Source organism: Excalfactoria chinensis, chromosome 1 (assembly GCF_039878825.1).
Source record: "Excalfactoria chinensis isolate bCotChi1 chromosome 1, bCotChi1.hap2, whole genome shotgun sequence".
Classification (NCBI taxonomy): domain Eukaryota; kingdom Metazoa; phylum Chordata; class Aves; order Galliformes; family Phasianidae; genus Excalfactoria; species Excalfactoria chinensis.
In genome coordinates this window covers 34,688,404-34,715,626 of record NC_092825.1, presented here as the reverse complement: position 1 = coordinate 34,715,626, position 27,223 = coordinate 34,688,404, and the positions used below count along the sequence as shown (strand labels likewise).

The 27,223-nt window shown below is 42.2% G+C and overlaps 1 protein-coding gene across 2 annotated transcripts in view; it reads right to left on the bottom strand.

Moving 5' to 3' along the window:
* TRHDE (thyrotropin releasing hormone degrading enzyme) overlaps positions 1-24,883 on the bottom strand; it is a 209,649-nt gene extending 184,766 nt beyond the window's left edge. Inside the window, exons 1-3 of one of the 2 annotated variants that reach the window (XM_072340925.1) lie at positions 24,191-24,883; positions 23,928-24,067; positions 18,964-19,237 (exon numbers count right to left, since the gene is read on the bottom strand). In XM_072340925.1, coding sequence (XP_072197026.1) covers positions 18,964-19,237; positions 23,928-24,067; positions 24,191-24,739 — 963 coding nt within the window. In that variant the 5' untranslated portion in view covers positions 24,740-24,883. Of the gene's footprint in view, positions 1-18,963; positions 19,238-23,927 lie in introns of both variants that reach the window. The other variant, XM_072340919.1, reaches the window with a different exon arrangement.
* Between the last annotated feature and the right edge of the window lie 2,340 nt (positions 24,884-27,223).

The window sequence follows — 27,223 nt, the reverse complement described above, 5'->3', positions numbered from 1 at the left end:
GCTGACACTGTTATCCCACTCTGTTTCAGAAGCAGCTAAATCAGTGCCAATTAAGGGATCACTGTGCTGTACTTGAGCTGTACTCTGCTGAGGATTACTCACCTTCCCCTACAAGAACAGATGTGCTTTATTCCTTCTACACCAACGCAAGAACAGGGTCAAATATGAGCTATACAATAGCTGCAGGTCAGCTCAACAGCCATCGTTCTCCACATTCTTTTCTATCACTTTCAGCATCTCTATGCCATATCACAAGCCCTGAAGCATCAGAAAACACTGCTCCATTGGTCTTCCCCAAACCAAGTTTCACTGATGCACTTATACACTTTTCCAGGCACACTTACATCAGACCTGAGAAGTAACTCAGTATTATGACTTTGACTTGGTCATTACTGTTGAGATTTCTAAGAGTTTTTCAGATTCTCAAGAACTAGACATCCTGAAATCTCTAGGACAGCATCAAATGGAAATAAACCAGTTTAATAGCTGGCCTTTGAGCTCATAAAAGAAATGAAGTATCTTCAAAATACCTTCTTTTTCTAGTGTATAGAACCAACATCTAAGCTGCAAATTACAAAAACAGATCAAGTCACCCACATAAACAAGCCAGTAAGCATAGCAATGAAAAGATTTTATATCCTTCATTCCATTTCAGTCCTACGGTTTAGAAAGATGAGCCAGAAAAGCAAGTATGAGTTGAAGGAATTGTCTATACTGGAGATCGCAATGTTTAAAACTTGATCTGCAATGTGACTCCTCCCACATTACATACAGTTATCATAACTGTACAGTCTCTACATACAGAATCACAGAGTCGTAGGGGTTGGAAGGGACCTCCAGAGATCATCGAGTCCAAACCCCCTGCCAAAGCAGGTTCCATACACCAGGTCGCACAGGTAGGCATCCAGGTGGGTCTTGAATATCTCCAGAGGAGACTCCACAGCCTCCCTGGGCAGCCTGTTCCAGTGTTCCATCACCCTCACTGTAAAGAAGTACTGTGCACTGTATTTGTGCACAAAATACACCTGAGTGGTATTTCTGCATCTCACTTAAGTGGGTACATTACCTATCCTGTTGGCTTATATACCAATAGCTCTCCTAGCTGTACTTTGCACTGCATTCATATTGTTGTATTTGAAGTTTTAAAATCTAGAACAATCATTTTCAATTCAAGTATTTAAGAATGATAGGAACGGATAGAAGAATGTTACAATTCTACCTCCTCTGTAACTTCCATGATAGAGTCAGTGGTATCCCTCAGTTCATTCTGTGGTGATGAAATGAGTGCCCCAACAAGTTTGTACATTTTAATCTACTCCATTAAGGAAAAAAACAAACAAACAAAACAAAACAAAAAACACTGATTCAGAAGTCTCATGTACACTCACTGATTCTGGGATTTGTTTACTAAAAGTGAAGAAGCTGCAAATAAGCATATTTCCAGCTGTAGATGGGGTTTAGAGGCCATTTGCAGTCTTACATGAGCCATAATAAACAATACAGCACATTATACTACTATGAAATGCTATCCAGAACGCTGAGTTTTAACTGGGAAGGGATCTTATTGCTATTATTATTATTATTATATTACTATGTTGCAAATAGGTACTGTGGAGACACAGCATCAGTGATTATAGAGTCTGATTCCACAGTCAGCTATTCAAACAGAAAATCCCAGCTTGCAAACAGTGTGCAGATGTTCAACACTACATTCATTAAAAATACACAGTCAGATTCAATCTGGAACAAAGTGCAACTCTGCAGAACTCTTTCAAAGTTGTTGAGGATTCCTTTTTGTGCTTTGATTACAGTATAACCACATTCTAGAATGAATTATGTTTCCACTGTGTATTCCCTATAAACAATGTAGCACTATGCCGATGCATAATAAGTTGAACTATGAAAATTATTTGCAAATAACATAAAAAATTATTTTTTTAAATCAAATTGATATTAAATCTGTTCAAATTATTTTTCCACTACTTCCAATTACAGACATAGATTGGTGATGTAAATACTACCACTATAACCCTCACCGGTAATTCTTTTCACCATCCAGGTTTTAAGCGGCCTGTGTGCCAAGGTCCAACTCTGATCTTGTCTACATCTGTAACTAATAAAGAACAGCTACAAGAAAGTCTGTATGCAGATAAAAACATGAAACTTACAGAGGTAAGATTACCCAGACAATATTATTAGTTGCTGAGGTACTTGCAAAGAAAATACAAACACATGATAAGAGGAAAAATAAGAAGAGAGGACAGCTGGCCCCACTGGGAATCAATACAGTGCCATCAGAGATGTTAGAAGATGGCAGCTCAGCCACATCGAGGGTCTGCTGAAAGGAGCAATGCAAGACAACTCTTCCCCTTCCTTGCTGCTGCCTGCCTGGCCCACAAAGACTCGTTAGGTATCTGTCAGCAATGGTGAGTACACTAACACTGAGCTATTCTAATAGATCATTAGCTTCTAAGCATCTCCTTTGTGCTTTCTCAAATTCATAATTCTTCTGCATTTTTAAGATATCTCCTGTTTGCAGAATACCCAGTTAACAATGCCCAAAGAAACTAAAGAGAGGCTGTAATAGGCCTTATATTTACAACAACAAATTCTATTATTTGCAAAACCAAAAACTGAACAGACACTAAACACTGTCACATATTTTCTCAATACTTTACAGAATCAGGACCTCTATTTTCACCGCTATCAACTAATAAAAAAAGTCATTTATCTTTGTATGAATATGAGAATAAAATATGAAATACATATATTTCACTTAAAACCTTGTCTGGGGTTAGCCATACTGGGCAACTGCACATTGCCAAGTACTGATTTGATTTTCATTATGCTGCACTGACAGGAAAGTCATTTATCTTTTTTCAGCTCCCAGTCTGCTTTTATCTCTCTTTCCTATGTTTCTGTATTTTTCCTCTATCCTGCAGGGTTGCTTGAATGCTGATGAGCAGAAAATGGTACAAAACCACAGCCAGTCTCTTTCAGATGAAAAGTTCAGGTATGGAAGGTAAAACTTTTTTCCATTTTGGAGTTCTCACAGAAGCTGCATATTTGGCATTGTCCAGATACATAGGGATTGGTTAAATACTTCACTAACTGTCCTAGACTAGAAAGACTTTCAGACAAAGATATGATGTTTCTTTCATGGTTCTAATATGTCCTCTGTTAATAAAAGAGAAATCTTACTCGCTATGTAGTCTTAGATGTTGTAAACCACCCTACCCCCACCTCCCCCCCCAAAAAAAAGGGGGTGCGGAGGGGGAAGATATCAATACAAAAATTTTTTCCACACATCAAAAACATACTTGTTTGTGTTTTTTTTTTTTTGTTTTTTGTTTTTTTTTTTTGCAATCTACTTGATACACTTGTAGATCACTAGCATTTTCTAAAATCATGAAAATAATGTATGTGTATATATATATATATATATATATGAACAAGAATCTCCACAGTGTGATAGCATCTCACTAGGGATGCGCAGACAACTAACTTTTCAATCCACCAACCACACTTGCCATTCTCAATTTGTCATGACTGGATTCAATTTGCCATAGTGCCACTTCCCACCGAAATGAAGGGAAAGTATGTCATGTCAGGCAATGCCTTCTTGAAATAAAGGAGATATTTCATTTCTTAGGAATTGTTAAAAAAACAAATGTAACAGAATTATAGCCACAACATCACAACTTATGGTTAAAGATATGTTTCACTCTCAAGCATCTTTCAGATCCTAATTGTTTCTGAGATGTCTGCATATGAGACAATGTTTGTATCACTACATCAACAGAGATCTGTTCAGCAGAAGCAAAAGAGGCAAAAAATTAATTCCAGATATTCCAAAACAGATACATTGCAGCTGGGCAGCTGAATCTGACTAAAACACACTCAAAGTACTTCAGATTTCAGTCATAGCAACAGTCTTGCAACTGTTAACATTACTACACTTGTAACAAGGCAGTGATGTGAACCAATGAATTCCAGTAACAAACTTTATATTCTCTATTCACTTTTTCAGAGCCACATAGTATTACACTGTCAAAATCTTTTTCAGCAAAACTTTTCAGTGAGGTTGTCTGAAAGCTTCCTGCCACAAAACAGAATTCACAACTGGCATTTTCTTGCTAGTCACAAACTCTGCTGCCACACCATCAGAGATAAGCAATAAGGAATGCGTCCAGAATTGACTCAGATGTACAATCAGAAAAGTGTGCAGTTTGTACAGAATTACTTAGAATAGTCATAGGTACAAAATACTACAGGTGGATCTCATGATACTGAGTGACTGGCTGATAAAATGGTATATGAAATTCAACATTGGTAAATGCAGAGAAATGCAAATAGGGAAAAAATGGCCATAACTGTACATACGCAATAATGGAGTCTAAATTAGCTATAATTCAGGGAGGATTTCTTGGAGCAACTCCCTGAAAATGTTGGCTCAGTACTCAGCAGATATTCAGTAGGCAAACAGACTGTTACAAATGATTAAGAAAAGAATAAAAAACAGAACATCGTTATGCCACAGTACAAACTTACATCTATAAAACTCAAGCACTGCAGGCAGTTGTGGCACCACCCCTCTCTCTTGCTCAGCATATCAAAACAGACACTGTAGAACTTAAAAGGCAGAAAGCAGGGTGATGAGAATAAGAAGAGATGGGAAATGAATCCCATACAAGGCCAGATTAAGTATTTCAGAGATCTGAAAAAGGACAGCTAAACCATCTATAAAATCAGGACTGGTACATAAAAAGCAAATGTAGAACCAGTCATAGATCCTCACAATGGAAGAAGTGACTAGCCAAGGGACATGTGGAATAAATGCACTTAAGTAAATGAGACATTTCATCTGGAGTACGGTGTCCAGTACTGGGCTCCCCAGTACAAAAAAAAAAAAAAAAAAAAAAAAAAACACCACAGGGATCTCTTGGAAAGAGTTCAGTGGAAAGCCACAAATATGGTAAAGGGCCTGAAGCATCTCCCCTAGGAAGAAAGGCTAAGTGAACTGGGTCTGTTCAGCCTTGAGAAAAGAAGACTGAGAGGGGACCTGATCCAGCTCTATAAATATCTAAGGTGTGGGGAGCAAAGTGGCAAGGCCAGACTATTTTCAGCAGTGTGTGGAGACAGGACAAGGGGAAATGGGCAGAAACTGGAGCATAGGAAGTTCCGCACAAATGTGTGCAAGAACTTCTTTACAGTGATGGTGATGGAGAACTGGAACAGGCTGCCCAGAGGGGTTGTGGAGTCTCCTTCTATGGAGATATCCAAGACCTACCTGGACGCCGAGCTGTGCGACCTGGCGTAGGGAACCTGCTTTAGCAGGGGGGTTGGACTCGATCTCTGGAGGTCCCTTCCAACCCCTATGATTCTGTGATACAAATTGTATTGCCATCAACTGTCACAGAGAGTAAAGTGCAACAGCTTCCAAAACATGTAACATACAGTCATAGAAAGCAGTTCCTGTGTTGGCCCGTGCATAACAACACCAGGCCAAAGTCACCAATGGCTGAGATCTACTCAACTGGTTGTCACCTCCAAACTGGCTTCCACACAGAACATGACAAAATACAATCCTGTGCAGCTCTTTTTAAAATAGGCATGTTTTTGAAAAGACTGAAAACAACCTGTGTGATCTAATAAATGACTTAAAGGACAGCTCTGTCTGTGGACTCTTTCACAATACCTCTTTTTAGAGAAGAATACTCAGCTTTTTTTCCCCAGCTACCAAGATGAAGGCAACTATACTCCAGGAAATAACTGTAATGGGCTCTTAACAAACAGGAAAGTGAGGTACAAGCAGAGAAAGTGAAAGAAACACCTCACTCCCCTGCAGGGTCTCACTTGTATTCAACACACACCAAGCATCTAGCATTAACTTCATGACTTCAATAACAACAAGAGCAACCTGAATATGAAAGGGTGGCATGTCAAGCCAGATTCCTCAAATAACGGTATAAGTCATTTTATGTTGCAATTACTCACCAGTTATAGTAGCATATCACTAAAAAAGACATTCAAGCATTTCCACCTCTTCATCCCAAGTTGGACTGTGGGCTACCTACACACCGGGGATTAAGTCAAAAGGTTATCAAGTTTTATGGCTAGTTCCCTTTGGATGACTGAACTGAACAACCTCACTGTTTAGCTGCTGATCATTAGATCCAATATATACTATGCAATAGAAGTGCGCAGGGTAAGGTAAGGACAACTCCACATTGCATCACATGCAGCACGAAGCTGCAACCTAAGGTTCAGCAACACTACTTGAACTTGTTCCGCTTTGTCGAAAACACAGGAGTACTTGGACTTGAAGGTCAGAGAGGCTGAAGTAACTAGATACTACAAGGCAGCCACAGAAACAAGTGAAAATCTGTGGTAAAGGGCTAGGTGCTAGAGGAGAGCCTGTCCAAGTTTAGCTGAAAAAGCTCAATAATTACAGAAAAAACACTTTAACTGATGTTTACCCTAAGTGTTACAGTAATTCAGTTTTATGAAAACACCCCAGCATTAATAAATATTCTGTCAATTTGAGAAGAAGCATTTTTCAGAGCAGATCAATTTTCTAAAGAAATTAGTTTTGTTCCTTTCCGGACTTCCTCACATAGATATTTCAAGGTACTGTTGACTTCAATTACAGAGTAGACTGAATAATTAAACACAGTTAAATACGTCAAATGCTGCTGAAGCACACATGAATGTACAAAACAGTACTCAAGATATTTCTTCTCACCCATCAACCTCTGAATAACAGAACTATGAAACTATGCAACTCTACCAGCTGCACTGTGATTCACTGATCCTTTTTATCCTCACAGTACTCCATGGTAGCATAATCATTTCCAGTCATGTGTGACTCATCAAAGTATTTTGTAGTAAAGACAAGTGTTAATAATATGCCCTATTGTAACCACACAAATTACAAATCTTCATTTCCATACCTAAATTGTGCTTTCTCTGAATTTTTTCTGCTGCTTAAGCAGCTCTTAGGTACAAGCTAGTTAGGTGTTTTGAAATCCTTTCATAGCAAGGAGTCTCAAGCCTTCTCAGCTTCTTTCTTAGAATAGGCTTTCTTTATCCTTTTTCACTTTTTCAAGTCTTGTCGTGCTATCCACTGAAGTTCTGAAAAGGTTTGTAACTCCAAGCTAACACCTCATTTCCTCTTTATGCCTTACTGATTTCTCACACCAGAAGTCAATGCAACTTCACTTGACAGACAACTTATATAATACATCCTATATCAATCCAAAATAATTTCCTGTGGATCAGACAATCCACAAGCCATATAATAGACAGACATAAGGAAATGAATAAATGTTAAATGTTGGTGGGTTTGTTTTACTGTCTTTTCCTTTTTTTCTATAACTTTTTATTTGTTTTCATTCTCTTTGATATTTTTAATCTAAGCACTAAAAGCAAATAGCATTACATGTCTTGTGAGGCATAAAACAGCTGATCCCAATAAAGCATACTACTATGACCACAGCCCCATGGGGAATACTAACTAAACTTCAGAGAATTTGAGAAAAGTCTTTGAAAGTAGATAACAAATGTATGCATTAACACAATTTTCACACAGCCTGAGCATGAATCATAGGAAGACTTGGAAATTTGGGCAGTCGGCAACTATTGCCTTTGCGGGTGCCCATTTCAAAATGGTTTCCAGTAAAAGTTCTGCAGTCTGAAACATACCAGACAGTATTTGCAAGTCCTCTGTTATCTTGCTCTAGAACTGCATTCTTAACACACTCTGAACACATGGAGGTGCCAAAGAATAAAGATTAATGAAGAAAGGAAAACCAAGCCTGGGCATCACTCATTTTCCATCATCAGAATTCAGTTAGTAAAACTGCATTAAGATGAGGAAAATTATTCCTTTATCTGGGGGGAAAAAAAAGTCTGACAGCACCAGCAGCCAAAAATGTAACTATTTGCTTCATGAATGTATATGACATATGACTTTTCATGAAGTAGTACATGTTACATTCCCACAAACACAGGCTTCTATCTGAATTATTCAGGTAAGACCAAGAAAGAAAACTATAAAATTTTCTCACCATGAATAGATCAGTCTCCTTTTTCTTTTCCCCCTATGGTATTTAAAGGAAACTATAAATTTACTGCAAAACAACATTATCAAATATTTAGCATATATGAAGACTCTTCAGCAAAAACTCAGCATGATCTACTGCTGTTCAACCACGAACCGTGATCTAATTAACCAGAAGAATGGAGAACTATAAGAAACAAGAAGCATGCAAATGATCAGTAAGCATGCTTTTTTGATATCATTCCATAGGAATCCGCTTCCTTTCTTCCTCTTCTACCTTTTATTCCCTCCTTTTATCTTTACTAACCAAGGTATTGCTTACTGTCCTAGGGAGACCAGTTGGAATTGAGGTTGCAAGCTGCTGTGACTTGTGACTACCAAACTACTTACTGCTCTTTGGAAAGGGGGATGGGAGGGCAGAAAGTACTGGTACTCCCAGAGGTGCCCAATGAATGCTAATAACTACCTTTTGCTTCTTAGGCCCTCCCTAACTGCAGTCATTTCAAATAATGCATTGGCCTTCATGCCCTGTCCTAAACAGCCATACAGCTCTGCTGCATGCTGTTAAACAAAACGTGTCGCTAAATATCCTTCAGGATAATCCACTGTGGGATAACTTTTTTAATACACATTAGATCATTTACCCTTCAAAGAGAAACATAATCTGCTTTCAAATTATGCTGTTCCAAGTAAGAAGATAACAGACTCAGTTCTCATCTCTCACTGCTCTTTCTATGTCTCAACAGCACAGAGCAGCCAGAAAGGAGCAATTGAGGATTTCCTGAGGGCATCGTTTGGTGGAACCAAGCCAACACAGCTGGTTCTCTGCCACCTGTCCTCATCCCACTGCTCTAGAAGGGTGTCAGGGGAACGGGCTGCATGCTGTGCTCCAGCAATTCAGCAGCCACCACGAGATGTAATAGAATCAAGAATAAAAACAACCATCTACAAGGCAGGCAGGAGTCACCACAGCTATTCCTACAATGGCAGAGCTCAGCCCACACAAATGACTCCCTTAGAAAGTAGCAGGGGGGAATAAAAAAAGCCACAAACTACTGCAGCCAGTGTGCTCCAACTCTGCTCTTACTTGCCTTGCCACTGTGGCATCTGCTAAAAATCTTCTACCTGAAGCGTTAAAGCACCCAACTGAAAGAATCAAAATGTTCTGTTAATGTTATGGGCACCTTTATGTAAAATCAAATATACTGACTGGATCCTCTATGGGCATAACATCACAAACCAGAGAGATCTTCCCACACTCCAGGCAGAGGGGAAAAAAAAAAAAAAGAACTTTGAGGAAATTTTCTAGCACACAAAAAAAGTCAGGTAAAAGGCAAACCTAGAAAGTAAATGTTGCAGATACTTGACTGTCAGAAAATTAGGGGTTAGACTGGCAAGAGTTATCAATCTCTGAAATGAGTGGTTATTTTCCCACCACTGGCTATAAAAACTGGAAATAAATAGGCTAAATTTCTGGTTTCTATATGAAAAAAATACATTTAAAACTTAGCTAAACCCTGGAGGAGAGTCTGGTCTATAAATAAATAAAAGTACACATCACTCTCCTCCTTCACAGATGCTGTATCTGTCACTCAACTAGATGTCAACTAAGACACCTGCCTCAGGAATCCATTTTCACTCCAGAGAGGAGCTACTATGGTGGGTATACAGGATAAAACTGGCTTGACTGACAGATGCTCAGGCTGCAGCTGGAATCCATGTACCTTTATGCTGTCCTGCAGTGAGATCCTACTGATTATTTGGACCTTCATGTTTGCTTCTCTAGGAAGAGTGTGACTCTTAGAGCAATGTACTATCAGAGTCTTACTGCTTCGATGGATGTCAGATGAAGAATTCATGCTGATGACAAGGACAGAGACCTTAATTAATAAGTTAATGAAGTCGGATATGACAGCAGAATATAAGAGGCATAAGGAAACATGAAAAAACTCATACAGAGCAGAGCACAGCTAGAGTGCTCAGGCTTCACACAGTACATGCTAGCAAGCATATGCTTATTAGGACATGAAAAGAAAATGGTCTTTCCTCCTCCACCTCCTTGCTTCCCCTGCTTATAATATGAGAAACGTAAGGAATTGCAGAGACTTTGAACTACTTTAAGCAAGTGGCAGGAATGGAAAGTACCAAGAGTCCTCAACATTTCTTTCCATTAGCCAGAACAGACCCTAGATAAAGCAATGCTCTTGAAGGTACTGAATTGCAATCAAGCTCCTGGGCTGATGCCTGCCACAAGAGCAATCACATGAGCTACCTCTCCCTCCTCTCCTTGTTACTGCAAAACTATGAACTAGCCATGAATTAAGAAACTAATTTGTGCTCTTCAATTAAGTCTTCTTGCTGTACATACAAGGTACATCACTACCACAAGATACTTGATCTTCTTAGCAAAAATAAAAATAAAAAAATAAAATTTCCAAACTCAAGCTTTACAACTCCATAATACTATTTGTAGAGTGTATCTGTTTGTTAATGAAATAAATATCACATTTAAATATTGCATGTACTACAAGTGCTGACCAAGAGTATTTTTTAAAGCAGTAAGCACAATACATATACAGTATTTTCCTAGGGCATTCGACTTGCAAATTCACCAGAAATCAATAACAATGGACTGCAAGTTTGCAATTTATGTTTTTTAACAGATTGCCTGGCATATTCAGTTTAGCATGGATGCTGATTGCATAGGTTTTTGTTTGTTTGTGGCATATTTTGTAGCTAGAGTATTTAAAAATTAATAAACAAAAAGTCATTTTCAATATACAAGAAACAGAATAGGCAAACAAATATTGATGTGATGAACCTGGAAAGACTACTGTTTCTGTGGATTACTAATGTACTAGAGCTTCCCACCTAACTAAAACAATTCATAGTAATAAGTACAGAACTGAGAAGAAAAGCATGTGTAGAACCTGACCCTTACTGATGTTACTACAGAGAAAATTTCCTACAAGCAAAAGAAAGCACAATGAATCTGTTCACATTTGTTTAATTTTCTAGCTCAATACTCCTACCTCCAAACAAGTTCTTTGTGGCATGCTTTACTTTTCCTTTTTTTTTTTTTTTTTTTTTTTTTTGATGAAAGCTGTTTGGGGGGGGCAAGGGTAGGACATCAGTTGTTACAAGAAAAATAAAGAACGAGCATCGTCATATCACTATCATAGCAGCATTTCAGGACATACAAAGATTAAACGCTGAAAGTCAGCATCAAGCTTTAGAAATACATCTGGTGCTTTCTGCATTAGCTGCTATCTGTTTATCAGATACATGTGTGGCCTCCCAGTGGTGAGCGGTGGGCTAACAAAAGTTACTTTTTACATATAAGTAGGTTCAGAAAGTAAGGCTCAACTCTGAAGCCAGGCAAAACTCAGGCTGAAGAAGAAGAAAACTTAATTTTAATTGAGGACTAATTCTATTTTCGATAGCTAAATCACTCTGCTGTAACCAATTTGCTCATTCACAAAGAACTACCTGGTGTGTAATTACATCAATACTGATTAATAAATAATAGCTGATGGAGAGACTATTTGCTGGCAGTTAATAACCAGCAGCAGAAGAGAGGGCCTAAGGCAGAGCCTCAGGCCTTTAACCCAGGCAGTCATTAACTGACAGAAAATGCCTGGTCTTGAGGTCATTATTGCTATTACATACAGACATTAATACATTTTTTAAATGCAGAATATTATGCTAAAATCTACAGGCTAGGATGTACAATAAGCATGAATTTATTTCAGAGAGAACTGATGGGGTTTTGTTGTGGTTTTTTTTTTAGCATCTAACAAATGACAGAATCCACTGGGGAGAAAGTTATTCTGAATAGTTGTTCAACCTGATTTTATTTTTTATTTTTTTTTCCAGCTATTAATGAAAGTCAGCTCTTCAGTCTCGTCAGACTCATCACCCAGACTGCAGGCAAACTGCACTGCAGATAAGGAAATGCTCATCCTAGCTCTCCAGCATCTCATGAATGGTCATCAGCGTGACTGTGCTTCCAGTCCTCCTGACATAAGCACAAGTACAGAGCCACATTCACATGGAGCTGAACCTAAACTAACAACTCCTGTGTGATGCGGGCTGGCTGTGACCTATATCTACTCATGCAGCTCCATTCACTAGCCCTTCCCAGGCAAAAAGGACTTTCTACATCTGCAGAACCAAGTGACTATCAGTGCACTGAGCCCATTTTAAGATCTCTCTCTGTATTTGTGTGATGCTAAGGGAAATCGAGGGAGTCCCCCAAACACAAGCCTTACAGAATTCATTCCAGGAGCATTGATTCAGGCTCTCTGCAAGCTAGTTAGCACTATGAAAGCAGTAATTATCTTATTTTCCTTTAGCCAGATTTTTCACAGCTCCTTCTCACTGGTCAGGATAAGACTAAGCTGTACAAAAGCACAGAATTAAGATCTTTAGTAACCAGAAGCTTCTGTTCTCTGATTATGTCTCAGAAAAAGTAATAACGAAATAACAGCAGTGCAATAACGGTTGCTCTTATTGTGGTATAACTCTTTTCATAAGATCTTTCTTAGCCTCAAGGTCTTTCTCTATATCATGACAAATTACTCAGCCCTGATGACTATGCACTAATGTTCAATAAAACTAAAACCAAGACTCATCCAGCACTAGAGCTCTCCTTAGGATCTAATGTGTACAGATTCAGATACCCAGTGATACCCACACAGCTGACCAAGTTCTTGGTTGCCCAATATGCTGCCAGTCCTGCAGTTCACACTGCCACCATTTTGGAACAGGAGTATGAGTAGCCAAAGAGAAACCACACTAAATTCTCACAGCACTGTACTCCACCAGCATTCTTTCTCCCATTCATCACCAAGTTGTCAGCTAGCTGCTTTCTACTACTACTCCTCATTCCCACAAGCTCCAGCCCTGCCTGCAACATTCTTCTAACCTGTTCATCCAGAACTTCTCCCGAAGCCACTCCTTTCCACACACTTTCCTCTTCTAACAGATATTTGCCCTGACAAGAGTCATATACTTTAAAGCAGCAAGTTGTTTCTTCATTTCTGTAGTTATCTCTACATCCCATCCACACCAAGAGAATGATAGAAAATGAATCTCCCTGAAACATCTCTTCTCAGCAACGCATTCATCTCCACTGATAAACTCTGTCCCTGAGCTTTCACTCCTTCTACTAACTGAAAGAATAAGCAGGGGAAAAAAGCAAGGAAGAAAAATAACCTGAGACAGAGGTGAAGGAGATAGTAAGTTTCCATGTCCAGCTGACAAAGGAACAATGAGAAACAGAGGGTTTGAAGAATAGAAGCACTGCTAAACATGAAGTAGAGTAAATACCAATCGAGATGGGGGAAAAATGAGGCTAAGGACTGATGAATGGGAAAGACAAACAGAGACAACAAAGAAGAAAAAAGGCGCAGAGGTTGCATGACAGATATTACAATACAGCCAGCAATATTTTGCTTTTAAGAATTACTGACAAAGAATATACATATGAGATACAATAAGAAAACACAATATGAGTAAAATCCAGCAAGCATGTGAAGGTATGTGAATTCTTTGGGATTATTTTACTGTGCAAAAATGACAATACACAGATTCAGTGAGTTTCACTGACTACAGCTGGCACAGCTGCAGTGCAGCACAAAGCCATACAGAGAGCAGCTAAACTTGCTCACAAGGATGCCCCTGCTTCCTCAACATAACGTTACCTCAGAGAGCACCCTAGTAGAACTGCTCTGCTCCCTAGTTCACAGCAGCACAGGTATCTGCACCATAGTCTCTTCTACAGGAATCAAGCTGCGCTCAAACACAACGGCAGTATCAGTGATTTGAATCATTTCCTGTAATCCCAGATGAATTTGAGCAACAAATTTTACTCTTGTAATGCACATAAGAAGGCAATTCTGCTTTTAAATTACCTGCTCTGGAACGGATTCTGATCAGACCCATACAGACTAAAGAGTTATGCCAATGATTCACAGCCACTGAACTGTGCTCCTACAAAAGCACTACTTGTCTTAATTCTTCTTTCAAAACAATTGTAGTCTCCATGTCTGCAAGAATAAAATAGGTTATATCAATATTATTTGATTGGCTAGCTCAGTTTCCCAAGTCAGTTTCTACTTTTAACTTGGTATGTATTTGAATCTCATGCATGGATTAATATTAATTTTGAGGTCAATGCCATTCTTTGGGAAAAGTGGAATAGCTAGAAGTTAATCATTCTTTAAGAACAAACCTGCTTTAAAACTCACTGTTTTGTTTACTCCTTAGAAAATTTATCTAGCCTTGACCACAGGAATTTACTATGAGTGGTCACCCAGGACAGAGAAGAGATTTTAAGTATTAAAGTACTGTCAGAATCTGAAAGGTCACTTTCCCCAAGCCTCTCTAAACATTCTGAGAATCAAAATCAAGTTTGTGAAAGTACAAAAACAGAAGCAAAAGTACACACCAGCTGAACTCTTTCAGAGATCTATGAAATAATATACATCCCATTAATTGAAGAAGGCCCCTTAATCATAGAGTGCTTTAGATTGGAGGGTACCTCTCATCTAGTTCTAAACCCCCTGCCATAGGCGGGATTGCCAACTGCTAGATCAGGCCATCCAGGATCCCATCCAACCTGGCCTTGAACACTTCCAGGGATGGGGACATCCACAAACTCTTGAAGCAACCTGTTCTAGTTGCTACCTTCTGAGTAAAAAAATTATTCCTAACATCTAACCTAAACCTCTCTTCTTCTAGCCTGAAGTCATTGACTTGAGGCTGGTCTCTTTTCAGTAGTGCGTGGGGACAGGACTAGGGGCAACGGGCTGAAACTCCAGCATAGGAAGTTCCGCACGAATGTGCGCAAGAACTTCTTTACAGTGAGGGTGACGGAGCACTGGAACAGGCTGCCCAGGGAGGTGGTGGAGTCTCCTTCTCTGGAGATATTCAAGACCCGCCTGGACGCCTACCTGTGCGACGTGGTGTAGGGAGCCTGCTTTGGCAGGGGGGTTGGACTCGATGATCTCTAGAGGTCCCTTCCAACCCCTATAATTCTGTGATTCTGTGATTCTGTGATTCCCCCTTGTCCTATCAGACCATGTAAAAAGTTTGTCCCTCTCCTGCTTGTAAGCTCCCTACAGCTACCGGAAGGCTGCAATGAGATCTCCCCAGAGTCTTCTCCAGGCTAAGTAAGTCCAACTCCTTCAACCCCTCCTCATAGAAGAGGTACTTCATTCACTTGATTATCTCTGTGCCCTTCTCTGGACCTGCCCCAAAAGCTCCACATCCTTACTGTGCCCAGGATCCCAGTCCTGGGTGCAGTACTCCAGATGGGACCTCAGAAGGACAGAGTAGAGGTGGACAATCACCTTCCTCTCCTTGCTGGCCACTCCTTTCTTGATGCAGCACAGGATACTGTTGGCCTCCTGGGCTGCAAGAGCAAACTACTGTTTCACGTCCAGCTTTTTGTTCATCAAAACCCACAAGCCCTTCTCTGCAGGGATGCTCTCCATGTGTTCCTCTACCAGTCTGTACTCATATCTGGAACTGCCTCGACCCAAGCGCAATAACATACACTTTGTCATGTTAAGCCTTGGATTTTCATGTGCCCGTTTTTTGAGCCTATCCAGGTCCTTCTGGATGGCATCCTTTCCTTCTGTTGTGTCAACTGCACCCATTAGCTTGGTGTCATTAGAAAACTTGCTGATAGTGCACTTGAATCAACTGCCTTTGCTGTTGATAAAGATCTTGAAGAGCACAGGTCCCACAGCGTGTCTGGGGGACATCATTCATGACTGACCTCTACCTGGACACAGAGTCATTGACCACAATCCTGTGGCTATGACCATTCAATCAATACCCATCAAAATGTTTCATCACAGAGGTTAGCTTAATTTTCTTGAACATTCATTTATTTCTAGAAGTTAACTTTGTTTTATCATACATTTATGTTCACTTTCCAAGAATATAGGAACAAATAAATTTTAGTGACTAAGCTCCAGAGGAAACCAAGAAGTTTAGACTTGCCTGTGCCAGGAGGTCAAATTTCAAAAATTTACCTAGATAATAGTCACAGACTCCTGGAGTTATGGTATAAAAGCCATAAAATGATGGCATACCTCAGCAACTCATATGAACAAAGCCATCTCTAAACTGTTTACCATACATTAGCACATAAGGTATTCTTTCAACAAATCTGAACAATCTTACAGGATATAAGATTATCTCAATCTATGCAGGCTTTTAGTCTTCAAGTCTTTGCCAAAAATTACCTACTAATTTGCAGCAACTGCTGACAAAGTTCTGTATGGTGGTACACTTGAGGCTGTGAAGTAAATATCTTTATGTCCTACTTGTGCTAAGCAAGAGACTCAAACATAACTGAGATCACTGTAGCCAAGAATTCTCATGAAATAAATACTTGGATGTTCTCTTTGAGAACAGCAGAAAGCAATAGTTACTGCCTATATCACACGAGTATGCCACTGTCTTCAAGATATAAAACATACTCAAGCAGCATAAGTTTACGAGTTATGAGGTGTGAGAAAACAAAGAGGAAATTGATGGTCCTGAAGTTCATTCTCCATGTTACATATATTTATTTACATTGATGCTGAAAGTTGAACAGCTTACAACTGCTTTTTTTAGATGCGTAGAGGACACGTCAGAGATAATACAGTAATATTATGCATGCTGAACTTGCAAATGATACATTGTATTAAAGAACAAGGAACATGAGACAGTTACTACAATATATATCAAAAACTTCCATCTTGGAGTTACAGGAAAAACACAAGTAACTGTTGTTTTCGGAAGCAGAAAAATATGACACTGTTCTGAGTTTAAGACCAAATCCTTCACCTAGAAGGATTACAATGAAGAAACACTGCAATGAAGATCATCAACTCCAACCTGGATAGAAGTCTCTTTCAGTACTGATTGATAAGGAGAAAGAAATGGCCTGAAATCTCAGCCTGTTCTACTTAGGTCAGTCTTGCAACTATTACAACAGCCTGAGGCAACCAATTACTCATCCCAGGAGCAATGCTTCTTCTACAGACAATCAGTCTGAAAGTAGAAGCACTAAGAACTAGGCATCAGCTCCACCATTCTCCCTTCTTACTTTTTTGCATGGGCACTTACGCAGTCCTTTTCTAAATTAACTCAACTCACTGAATTAACAGAGAAATATCCTTGACAAAAAAAAAAAAAAAAAAGAAAAAAGAAAGAAAGAAAATAGAAAAAGAGAGAGAGAGGTTTCATTTTTCAAGCTAGTAAGTGAAATCAACTCAACTAATGGTTCAGTTAGCCCCATAGCACAGAGCTGTTGCACAGGGAGGAACAGCTGGTCCCAGCCAGAAGAAGCAGGACTATAAACCTTCCTCTTTCGGTAACACTGGGCTACAAAAGCAGCACAGCCATCACAGGTAACCAGTGGGACTGTAAACACAGGTTCAGAATTTCCAACATCATTACATTCCTTACAGGAAAGCATCTCAGAGAGTCATGTCCTAGCCATGTTTCCTCCTTCCCTTCAGTGGAGCCAAAGGACAGTGTCATACATCTGTTGGCCATTAAATGATTAAACTGAAGGGGAATGAAAGCCTCCCCAGAGACTTTAAAAAAAAAAAAAAAAAAAACAAGACTGATGACTAATTACCTCACGACTTCAGTACGACCCAAGTGAGGGCCACCAACAAAGAGGGTTGGGTCTACACTCCTCCATCTTCAGCACAGCCTTGAATCCTTACTAGGTCTCAAGCAGTCACACAAAAAGATGGATCAAAGAACTGATCTGCCCGCAAACACATTCACACATTTTCATTTATCTTTCCAGGTCAGTTCTCAGAACTGCATAAGGCTGTGCAGAGGTAGCACTGGCACAAGAAAGCAAAACTTCTGGCTGAGAAAAGGTGGGATCAGCTCCCTCTGCAGCAGCTCAATGCTCAGACTTGCTAAAAGTGATTATGAAGACATTCCATGCCTTGATCAACAGCAGAAAGTAGACAGGCGGTTCTTCTTATGCCACCAAACTACAGCACAAGTAATGGAGCATTTGTAGAAGCATAAAGGTAAATATGCACTTTGCTCAGGCACACAGCAAGAACTCCAGCCTAGCCCTCAGCTTCCAAAAGTAAGATCAATTTTGTTACTCACAGAAACTAAAAAGGAAGTGTTTCTCTGAACATACACCTGAAAAATCAAGATGACAGCACTGTGAAATATTCTATTAAGCTGACAGCATTTCTCATGTATGTTTTGGCTTGTTATACAGTTCTGTGCTTGATATTTGTAAACAAAAACAAAACTGACATAAATAAAGGATTTCCCTTTTTTTTTCTCCCCCCTCCTCCGCAGCATAACTGGTGGAATAACGCTGAATTTGGAAGCAACAGCTCCAGAAAGTCAGTGATTCCACCAACATGGAACTCCACTTCATGGAAGCTGATAGGACATAAAGTCCTGCTTCTAAACAGGTTCTAAGCTGAAATAATTAAGCAGCCTCTCAAGCTAGCACACAGCACACCACAGGGAATGTCAGTACTAAAAGACTACAAACCCTTCCACTATTACTGCAACACAGACTGGTACTGGGTATGTTGTAGGACAAGCAAGAGAAAACATCCTAAGAAAATAAAAGTGAATTGAAAAGGATACCTGAAAGTTTAAAGTTTCATCAGGCAGCAAAACCTACTAAGCTTAACAATCAGAAAAGTATTGGGGAGGAAAAAACTAAAACAAAAATCAGGTAAACTTGGAAAGTGCTTCAAACAACACACACTATCATTGAATAAGCCGGCAAATTTTAGGGATCCTAAGCAAGAAAATTCTTTAAGTACTTGATGTTATGATCCCTGAAAAAAAAGATTTTCAAAGTAGCAAAATGTGTCTGGTACAACATCAGAAATACTTACAACTACTCCACTCTTGGTAATGGTTTCACGGTAGGTAAAATTGCACACTGCCCAAGCAAGGTAGTACGTGGACATGAGAGGAGTTTGTGAAAAGTGATCTGTAACCCATCCATCTTCTTCAAAAACAGAAGTTTCAACTGGCATGTTGGACAAAGATATATAAGTTGCTTGATGCTTGATGCTGATTTTGAAAGTGGCCTTGTAGATGGGCTCATCAAAGCAAGGAAAGGCTTTTCTGGCATGAGTAGGAGAGAACTGCGTAACACCAAGAAACCTGGAAAAGAAGCAAACAAAAGCCAACACAGCAGTTACTGACTGTGACCAGCACTCCATTCATGGGTAAAGTAAATAAGACATTGCTCGACTCCTGTGGTTTAACAACAACAAATGTAACAGTACAAGTAGACAGCACTGAACTCTGCTTTATCATTGTGGCTTTTCTTTCTTAATGTGAATTTTTACTACCTGTACTGTAACACTATCAATATAAAGTAATAGCCAATAAATTTTGTACAAATTTGCTGTCATCACGCTGATGTTAAATAATCCCTTGCTTTCTATATGACTTCAGGAGCTCACAGAAGTTTTTCTTCTATAAGTGAAAGAAAGTCGGCCAATATTGGTCATAAGCAAGCACAGTCTCAGTTAAAGCCAGGATTTAGTAGCCTTTGGGGAGCTCACTCTGCCCTGAGACACTGACAGCACGCTCTGCCTTTCTTTGGACATTAGAACTTACACCCATGCAGTGTACTCAGGGGGGTCGTTGCTTTCCACCACGGATTACTTCTTTGCAAGTGGCATAGGTCTGAGACTCTGAGACACACTATGTTACAATACAGCAGCATTGCTACTACATATAATCCAAAAAAAAAAAAAAAAAAAAAAAAAAGACCTTTGCAAAATCACAAATATAGCCAAATAATTATACAAGCACAGAGTAGTTTACCTTTTTTCTACACGTGCTTTCCTTATGCGGTATATTTTATAGAGAACAAATACATATCAGTTCAAACATCAAAATATTCAAGGATCTCTGAAGAAAACACTTATTAAGCCACTGTATAAAATGTGAAAGCTTTAGTTCAATTCTGTTATAATAGAATTATTAGTAGTAATAGTGACCGTTTTCTTGGTAAATAAGCAGATATTGAAGAAGAACCTTTGCAAGTAGAGACATTCTTCAAATGTACACCATTAGAAGAAAACCCCACATATGATGATCGCTCTGCAGAAAGGAGCTGCATTTAAAAGCCCGATCTGTAGAGTTCAATAGGAATGTTTTCTGAGGCACACAGGGCAAGAAAAGGACTACAGCTAAACTACACAACTAAGTATGAAGGCTTTTGGAGAAGTATTGAATCACGTCTCAATTTTCAAGATTCCATCAGTGGAAATCACCATGCAATTTTAGATAGCTGGTAAACATTTGCCACAATTTCAGAGGTTGAATAATCATCTATTACTCCTCTGGAGGAAGAGGGCAGGTGATATATTTGATAAAATGAAAATGGTGGCACTCATTATTCATCAGTCCACAAGCATTATTCTATAGTACAAATAATGGTATCGCATTGTATTCTGTAATATCTGATGCTCTCAAACCCTGAGGGGGAAATACAAGTAAATAAATAATCAGGAAATCTTTAAGGATAGTTATTTTTTTTTCTAAAACTTCTTGGGTTTTAGAACTATTGTAGTATTATTTTATAAAATTCATGAAGAAAAGCTTCTTGAAATGTTGCATTTATCTCGCTATAGATTATCAGTGCCCAACAGAACCAGATACACGTTTCTAGGTGAAGTTATCACCTCTTTCATAAAGCTATTTAAAAAATACATATTTATTTTTCCCCACTACTGTAGGTTTTACCATTAGATTTGTTGGGTTTGGGTTTTTTTTGCCTAATAAGGCTTATTGTTTTAAACAAACGATTACTAAAGGAATTCATCATACTGCATTGTCTTGCCTCACTATAAAATATGGGCTAGTTACATCATAATTCTGAATGAGGTTGTTCAACATAAGGTAAAAAGTTGGTGCCAGGTATTCCAGTGTTAATCCAGGAAAATTCCAGTATTATTGGTGGATTTTTACTAGTGCAACAAAGCCAAATCAGTCTATTAAATGAGGCAAAGCAACTTATTTTATACATGAAGTATTTCACATGGCCCTGATTCTGCATTCCAGACAGATGCTAAAGAGCCATGGACACCGACAGTAGCTTCAGGTGAGCTTGGAAACCTGTACCCATTATTAGTAAAGCCAGAATGATGAATTTTCAGCTGCAATTAACTATTTTAATGAGCTCAGATATCGAAGTAAATGCATAAATAGGGAATACTGTATATACACTGACACCCTCTAAAAAAGGGAGTATTTTTCCCACTTAAAGGCTGTCCAATCTGCAGTCTTGTTAGGCCATTGAAACAATCTCTTCACCAGTGACAAAAGCCGGTGAACTCTGCATCCTGTGTATTCACACAGAGGAATAGATAACATCTACACTGACGTAACTGGGCGAACACCGGATGGTCGATATTCCACACTAAAAATACACCAGCCAACAATAACAGTGGTGTTTATAACATGCATTACTATCAAATATTGATTTGCTTATTGTGCCATAAAGTAAAACAAGCAGAAAGTTTAAAACTTCTTCCCAAAGCCTAACCTGTTTACAATAAAATAGCATATGCTTCAAGGCCAGGCTGGATGTGGCTCTGGGTAGCTTGGTCTGGCAACCCTGCACATAGCAGGGGGGTTGAAAAGGACCACAAAGATCATCTAGTTTCAATCAAAGCCATTCTATGATTCTCATCTATTCCCCTAAGCGTTAGGAAGAACAACAAGCAAAACTTCTACCCCATACCAAAAAATGAAGAGCAGGTTGAATAATTCATCCTCTAGATCCTTCTCTGGGCACTGATGTTTTTATCTCCAATTCCCAAGCACATCACCACAAAAAGTTGTACTTCTGGGAATGACAGCCTTGCAGCCTGTCTGCTCAGCATACCCACAGCAGTAATTTGCAGGTATTTTAATTCCACCTCATCTGTTAAAGGAAGACGTGTGTTTCCTCAACAAGCTATCTATTTTGACATCTTAGTAGTGATAAGATGGAAGAATATGTCTGTTTGTTTTGTCTGAATAATATAAGATTCTCTTCTCTTCTTCATTTTATGCCCAAGGTGGATGTTCATTTAAATTATGTGTGCATATTACTACTGTACTCTACAGGAGCTCTGTATTAAATGTTTGTTGATTCAGTAATCAGCAAATTCTAGCACATAATGAAGAATAAGTTTGTAGCCTATCAGTTGAATTTCAGCTTTCAATTAAAGTAGCACAGATTGCAGTATGAAAATAAGTACTTCATGCTACTGTGAACACTTTAGGCTAACTTATGACTTCCACCTATGAAGACCACAGTAAATGGACTAACTTTACAAAGAGAAGAATTATGAAGCAAAGGCATTGTTGTGCTTGTAAAGCTTCACGGTTAACCTACTACTCACTCCTCACACACAACAGAAGTGAAAAATGATGTTTTAGACCCTTTTATAGCAACTACTCCTCCAGCGATGTCACTGTACCTTAATCGAATATAAAGATGTCAGAAAGCTGAAATCCTGCTGGAACATCAAGGTCCCTGGGAGCAGGAGAGAATCCTTGCTGTCTCTGATAGCAGAAATCATCCATGTTTCAGGACTACAAATGGTTATATGAATTACATTAACATTGGGCCACTAAGGAAAATGCAAATTGCAAGCGGGCACTTCCAATGAAGAAGTTTTGTGGTTCAGAACGTGCATTACTTATTTGATATCTGGGTGACTCTTTAACTTTTTGATAGTTCAAAGGGAAAAACAGTGCTCGTGTTCAACATCTGAAACTGCAAACCTGAACTGATTTGTTTTAAAAACAGCAGTTTACTGAAACAAACACATGAGCTGGTGCAAAGAAAAACCACTGCGCTACCAAATACATGGTAAGGATCTTGCTGAGTGTAACTATATTCAAGTGCATTAAAAGCAAAGCGCCTTGAATCTCAGAAATGACATGCAGAGCTGTGGGAAGCACGTTTTACCACTGCCTTCCATTCCTGTGCCTTAAACTCTCCTGATGACTCTGAAAACAAACAGGCTTATCTCTTCTTTCTTTTCCCCCCAAATCATAACTGGAGCGCTGGCATAGAAGCACAGAACAGTAACTTTGAAGAAACGTCACAGCAGAAGCAGCTACCTGGCAGCTCAAGTATTTCTACAGGAGGCTTAGACAGGCAGGAGCAGTAACTGCTTAAACAATTCCTTGTTGCTTTCCAATGCGAATTATCCCCCCTGCTGTCAGCAGCCTTGCCTTACCACGTGCCCATTTCTACACAGGTCTGTGGAAACTCCTGATTACCCCACTCGCTCTCTCCCCTGCCACAAAGGTATTTTATCTGCATCTTTTCCTACAGCCGTGCACCTCCAAATTCTCATTTTATTTCACTGCAATGACGGCTCAGGCAATTTCAAACCCACTTGCAATTCCAGCATCAAACTGGTGAGAATTGCCAGTAACTACAAAGCAGTAAGAGTAAGCTCAAACGCAGGTGCTGTCGATTTGAACTAGCGAAGCGTTCTTCTGCCTGACTTTTTTGGTCAATTCTCAGCCTTCCTTTCGGCCGCACCGACCGATAAAGGCTTACTTCGGGAGCGAAAGAGCCCCTTCGGCCCCAACTGCCACCACCAAAACGCCTTCCCTCAGCCCGAGCCCCACTTCCACCCTGGCCGCAGAAGCGAAACAGGGCAGCGCGTTCCGCCCCGCACAACTCCGGCAGCTCCGCCCCTCACAGCGCCGGCCCGCAGCGCCTCCCCGCCGGTCCTAGCGCCGCCCCGAGCCGCCCGAAGTTGTGCGCGGGCCGCCGCCGCCGAGGGGCGCGGACCGAGGCGTGCCGCCCGCCGCGCCCCTCCCGCCGTACCTGCGCTCGCCGTGCAGGACGTAGGAGCTGCGGAAGAAGCCGAGCAGCTCGTTTTCGATGAGCGCGTTGTAGATAATCTTGAGGTTGTAACTCCGCTGCACCTCCAGGCTGCGGTTGAGGACGACGACCAGTACCTGGGTCTGGGGGTAAAGGAAGGACCGTGCCACCCTCACGGCGCCCGCCAGCTTGTCCTCGGCCACGCGCACCGCCTCGATGTGCATGCGGTGGGCGTGCAGCACGATGTAGCGGCTGGCGTTGCGCACCTCCAGCTGCACGTTCACCTCCCCGCAGAAGGTGAAGTTCTCCATGAAGGCGCTCAGCATCAGGTTGTAGTGCAGTGGCCGCAGGTGCCGCGGCAGCCGCGGCCGGGCCCAGGGAGGCAGCTGCCGCCGCCGCTGCCACTCCTCCTCCTCCTCCTCCTCCTGCTGCTGCTCCGCCGCCTCCTCCCCGCCCCGCGCCTCCTCTCGCGGTTCGGCCCGGCCGCGGGGCTGCCCTGCCGCCGGTCCCGGCAGGCTCTCGTTGTTGGCGGCCCGCGGGGGTCCGTCGGCGGCGGCGCCGCACTCCTCGAAACGGACGCTGAGCAGCACGGCCACCATGGTCACGGCCAGCAGCGCCAGGATGGAGACGGCGAAGCCCAGCACCAGGCGCTTGTGCACGGCGATGTGCCGCTCCGTCGTGCGGGGTCGCGGCCCCGCCGCCTCGGCCCAGGGGCCCGGCGGCATTCCCCGGCTGCCGTTCCTCAGGGCTGCCTCCTCCTCGATCATCATGGGGGTGACGGGCGGCCGCTTCTCCCGCTTCTCCTCCAGGGCCATCACGGCAGCGCCTCCTCCGCCTCCCGCGGGGCCACCGCCCCCCGAGGGGGCCCCGAAGGCATGGGAGGCAGCGAGCCGGGGCGGCCCGGGCGATGCCGCTCACATCGCCCGCAGCTTTGGCCGGGGGGGAAGGAACGGGCTCGGGGGGGCAGCTTCGGGCTCTCCGCCCCGTCCGGCCGCTCCGGCAACTTGTGCGGCTGCTGCGGGGCACTTCAGTACATGCCGGGCAGCCCCCCCTAGCGCCGCCGCCCGCACGGAGCTCTCCTTCCCGCGCAGCCCGAGCCTCCGGGACCGGGGTCGGGCCCCGGCAGCGCCTGAGCCATGCGCGCCCCGCGCCGCCGCGCAGGGAGAGCGGAGGGGTGGAAAGGAGATCGGGAGGGCCGCCCCCGCGGGGCTCGGCCGGCACCGGGGGCGGCGGCACCGGACAGCGCCGCCGGGCCCGTCCTCCGCCTCCTCTTCCTCCCTCGGGCCCTGGAGAGTCGCTCCTCGCCGCTCCGCTCTTATTTTGTCTTTCCTGTCTCCTGCAGGTACAGAGCGCTCTCCCGGCTGGCTCGGGCAGAGGCAGCTATATATAGGCACCGGGGAGAGGCGAGGGAAGGGAAAGGATGGGAAGGGGGAGAGGCGGGCAAGCCCCGCCGCCCCTCGGCTCAGCGGCTGCTCCGGCTGCCGGCGGTGACGGCGGCGCCCCGGGGGAGCGGGCGGGGGCGGGAGGAGAGGGCGGTGCGGGGACGGGGGAGGCGTCCCACCGGGTGACACGGCGGCTCCGGGGGGGCTGCGGGTGGGGGGAGCCCCGGCCGAGGCGGGAGGCGGACGAGGCGGTGGGCGGCCGCAGCCCCCCCTTCCCGAGCCGTGGGGTTCCCCGGGATCGTGTGCCTGAGTGCGCTCTCGCCCCGTAAATATTGAACGCGGCTCTGGGTCGCATTTATATAGACTTAAGAGCCGCCGACTGCACGTTTGGACGACAATAGCGCTGTCATCCGAACGCGGGGATGGAGCCGAGAAAAAGGATAAATACTCCTACTTAAAACGATGGGATTAATATACCGAGAAGAATCAACCCTTAAACGCTGGCTGGCGCTTCCCGAGAGCCTCATGCCGCCGTTCCGAGACCCCAGGACGACCTCTCCCCTACACCCCCCCACCCCTCCCCCGGCCCTGCCCACCCGCGGTCCGCGCCGCTTCCCCGCTCCCAGCCGCGGCATTCGGGGATTATGTGAGCGCGGCCCGGGGTGAGCACCGCTACGCAGCTTAACCCCGGCTGGGAGCATGGAAAGCCTCAGTCTGAGCCCGCTTCCTCCCACCTTCTCCCCCACCCCCAAACTTTTGCGTATAGGGATTGTGAAAACGTAGAATTAATCTGCAAAGCGGAGATCCAGATTGATGTATGAAAGCATCGCTCCTGTTCTCTTTACTTTGCTCACATACTTCAAAAACTATCTCCATGTCTTTTTTTCTTCTTTTTTTTTTCCTTTTTTTTTTTTTTTTTTTTTTTTTTTTTTTTTTTTTGAGCAATTTATCTCCGATCTCATGAGCAGTTACCTATCTGTGTCTCCACAGCACTCAGTCCTATGGAATACATGATGTTCTTCAGTACATTACAGTTTGCAGAATAAGGGCTTTACTTTCCGTGGGGAAAATGCAAAATCAAAGTCCTACATTTCTTTCTTAAGCATAGCAAATCTGCACAGTTTGATGAAATGGGATGTATTCATTTTCCCTTCTGAAGGGATGCCTGATCTGTGCCTTCCTCGAATCTCCTGCATCCTTTAGAAATGCTATCTGACTTTGCATGCAGTTGAAGAATATGAATAATCACTCACTGACCGGTATAAATCAGGACAGAACGTAGGACTGCTCTCCCCAGAAGGATCTGAGCCTCTGGTTTCATCCTGCAGCTCAGTCTAACAAAGGCTGATAGTTTCAAGTAGTCTTAACGGTAAGTGCTCTGATGCTTTTGCTAATGGGTGGTTGCATGTCCAGAGAGGGCCAAGACTGCCCCTAACTCGCACCTGCCATAGTTACTGTGGTGTTATTTGGCTGCCCACCTGTTACAACAGGCCAATGAACAGAAAGACGTTATTATCTGCAGATAGCCTTCGTGATTTGTTGACTGAAGTTTGAGGCGGAAAGGCAGGAAACTATTGTTATGTGATTTGGAGAAGGAAAAAGGAAAAAAAAAAAAAAAGAAAAAAAAGAAACAAACTGACATTGCAAAGTAACATCCAAAGCTACTGGTTTCCAAATGTCAGTTTCTGTATGTTTCATTAAACCCTTTAAAAGTGGGCACAAAAGAAGTGCCTGAGATTTTGTATGCAGCTGTCAGCATCAGGCACAAGCAGAGAAAGCAGTGTTTCCCTCTATCGCTTTCTGCAATGGGTTTTAAGTTGTGTTTGTTCCCATCAGGGAGACAGTCAGGCGAAGATGTGCTTCAAGAATAGGAGCGGACTAGAATGAAACAGAACAGTGTGAGTGTCACTTATAAAT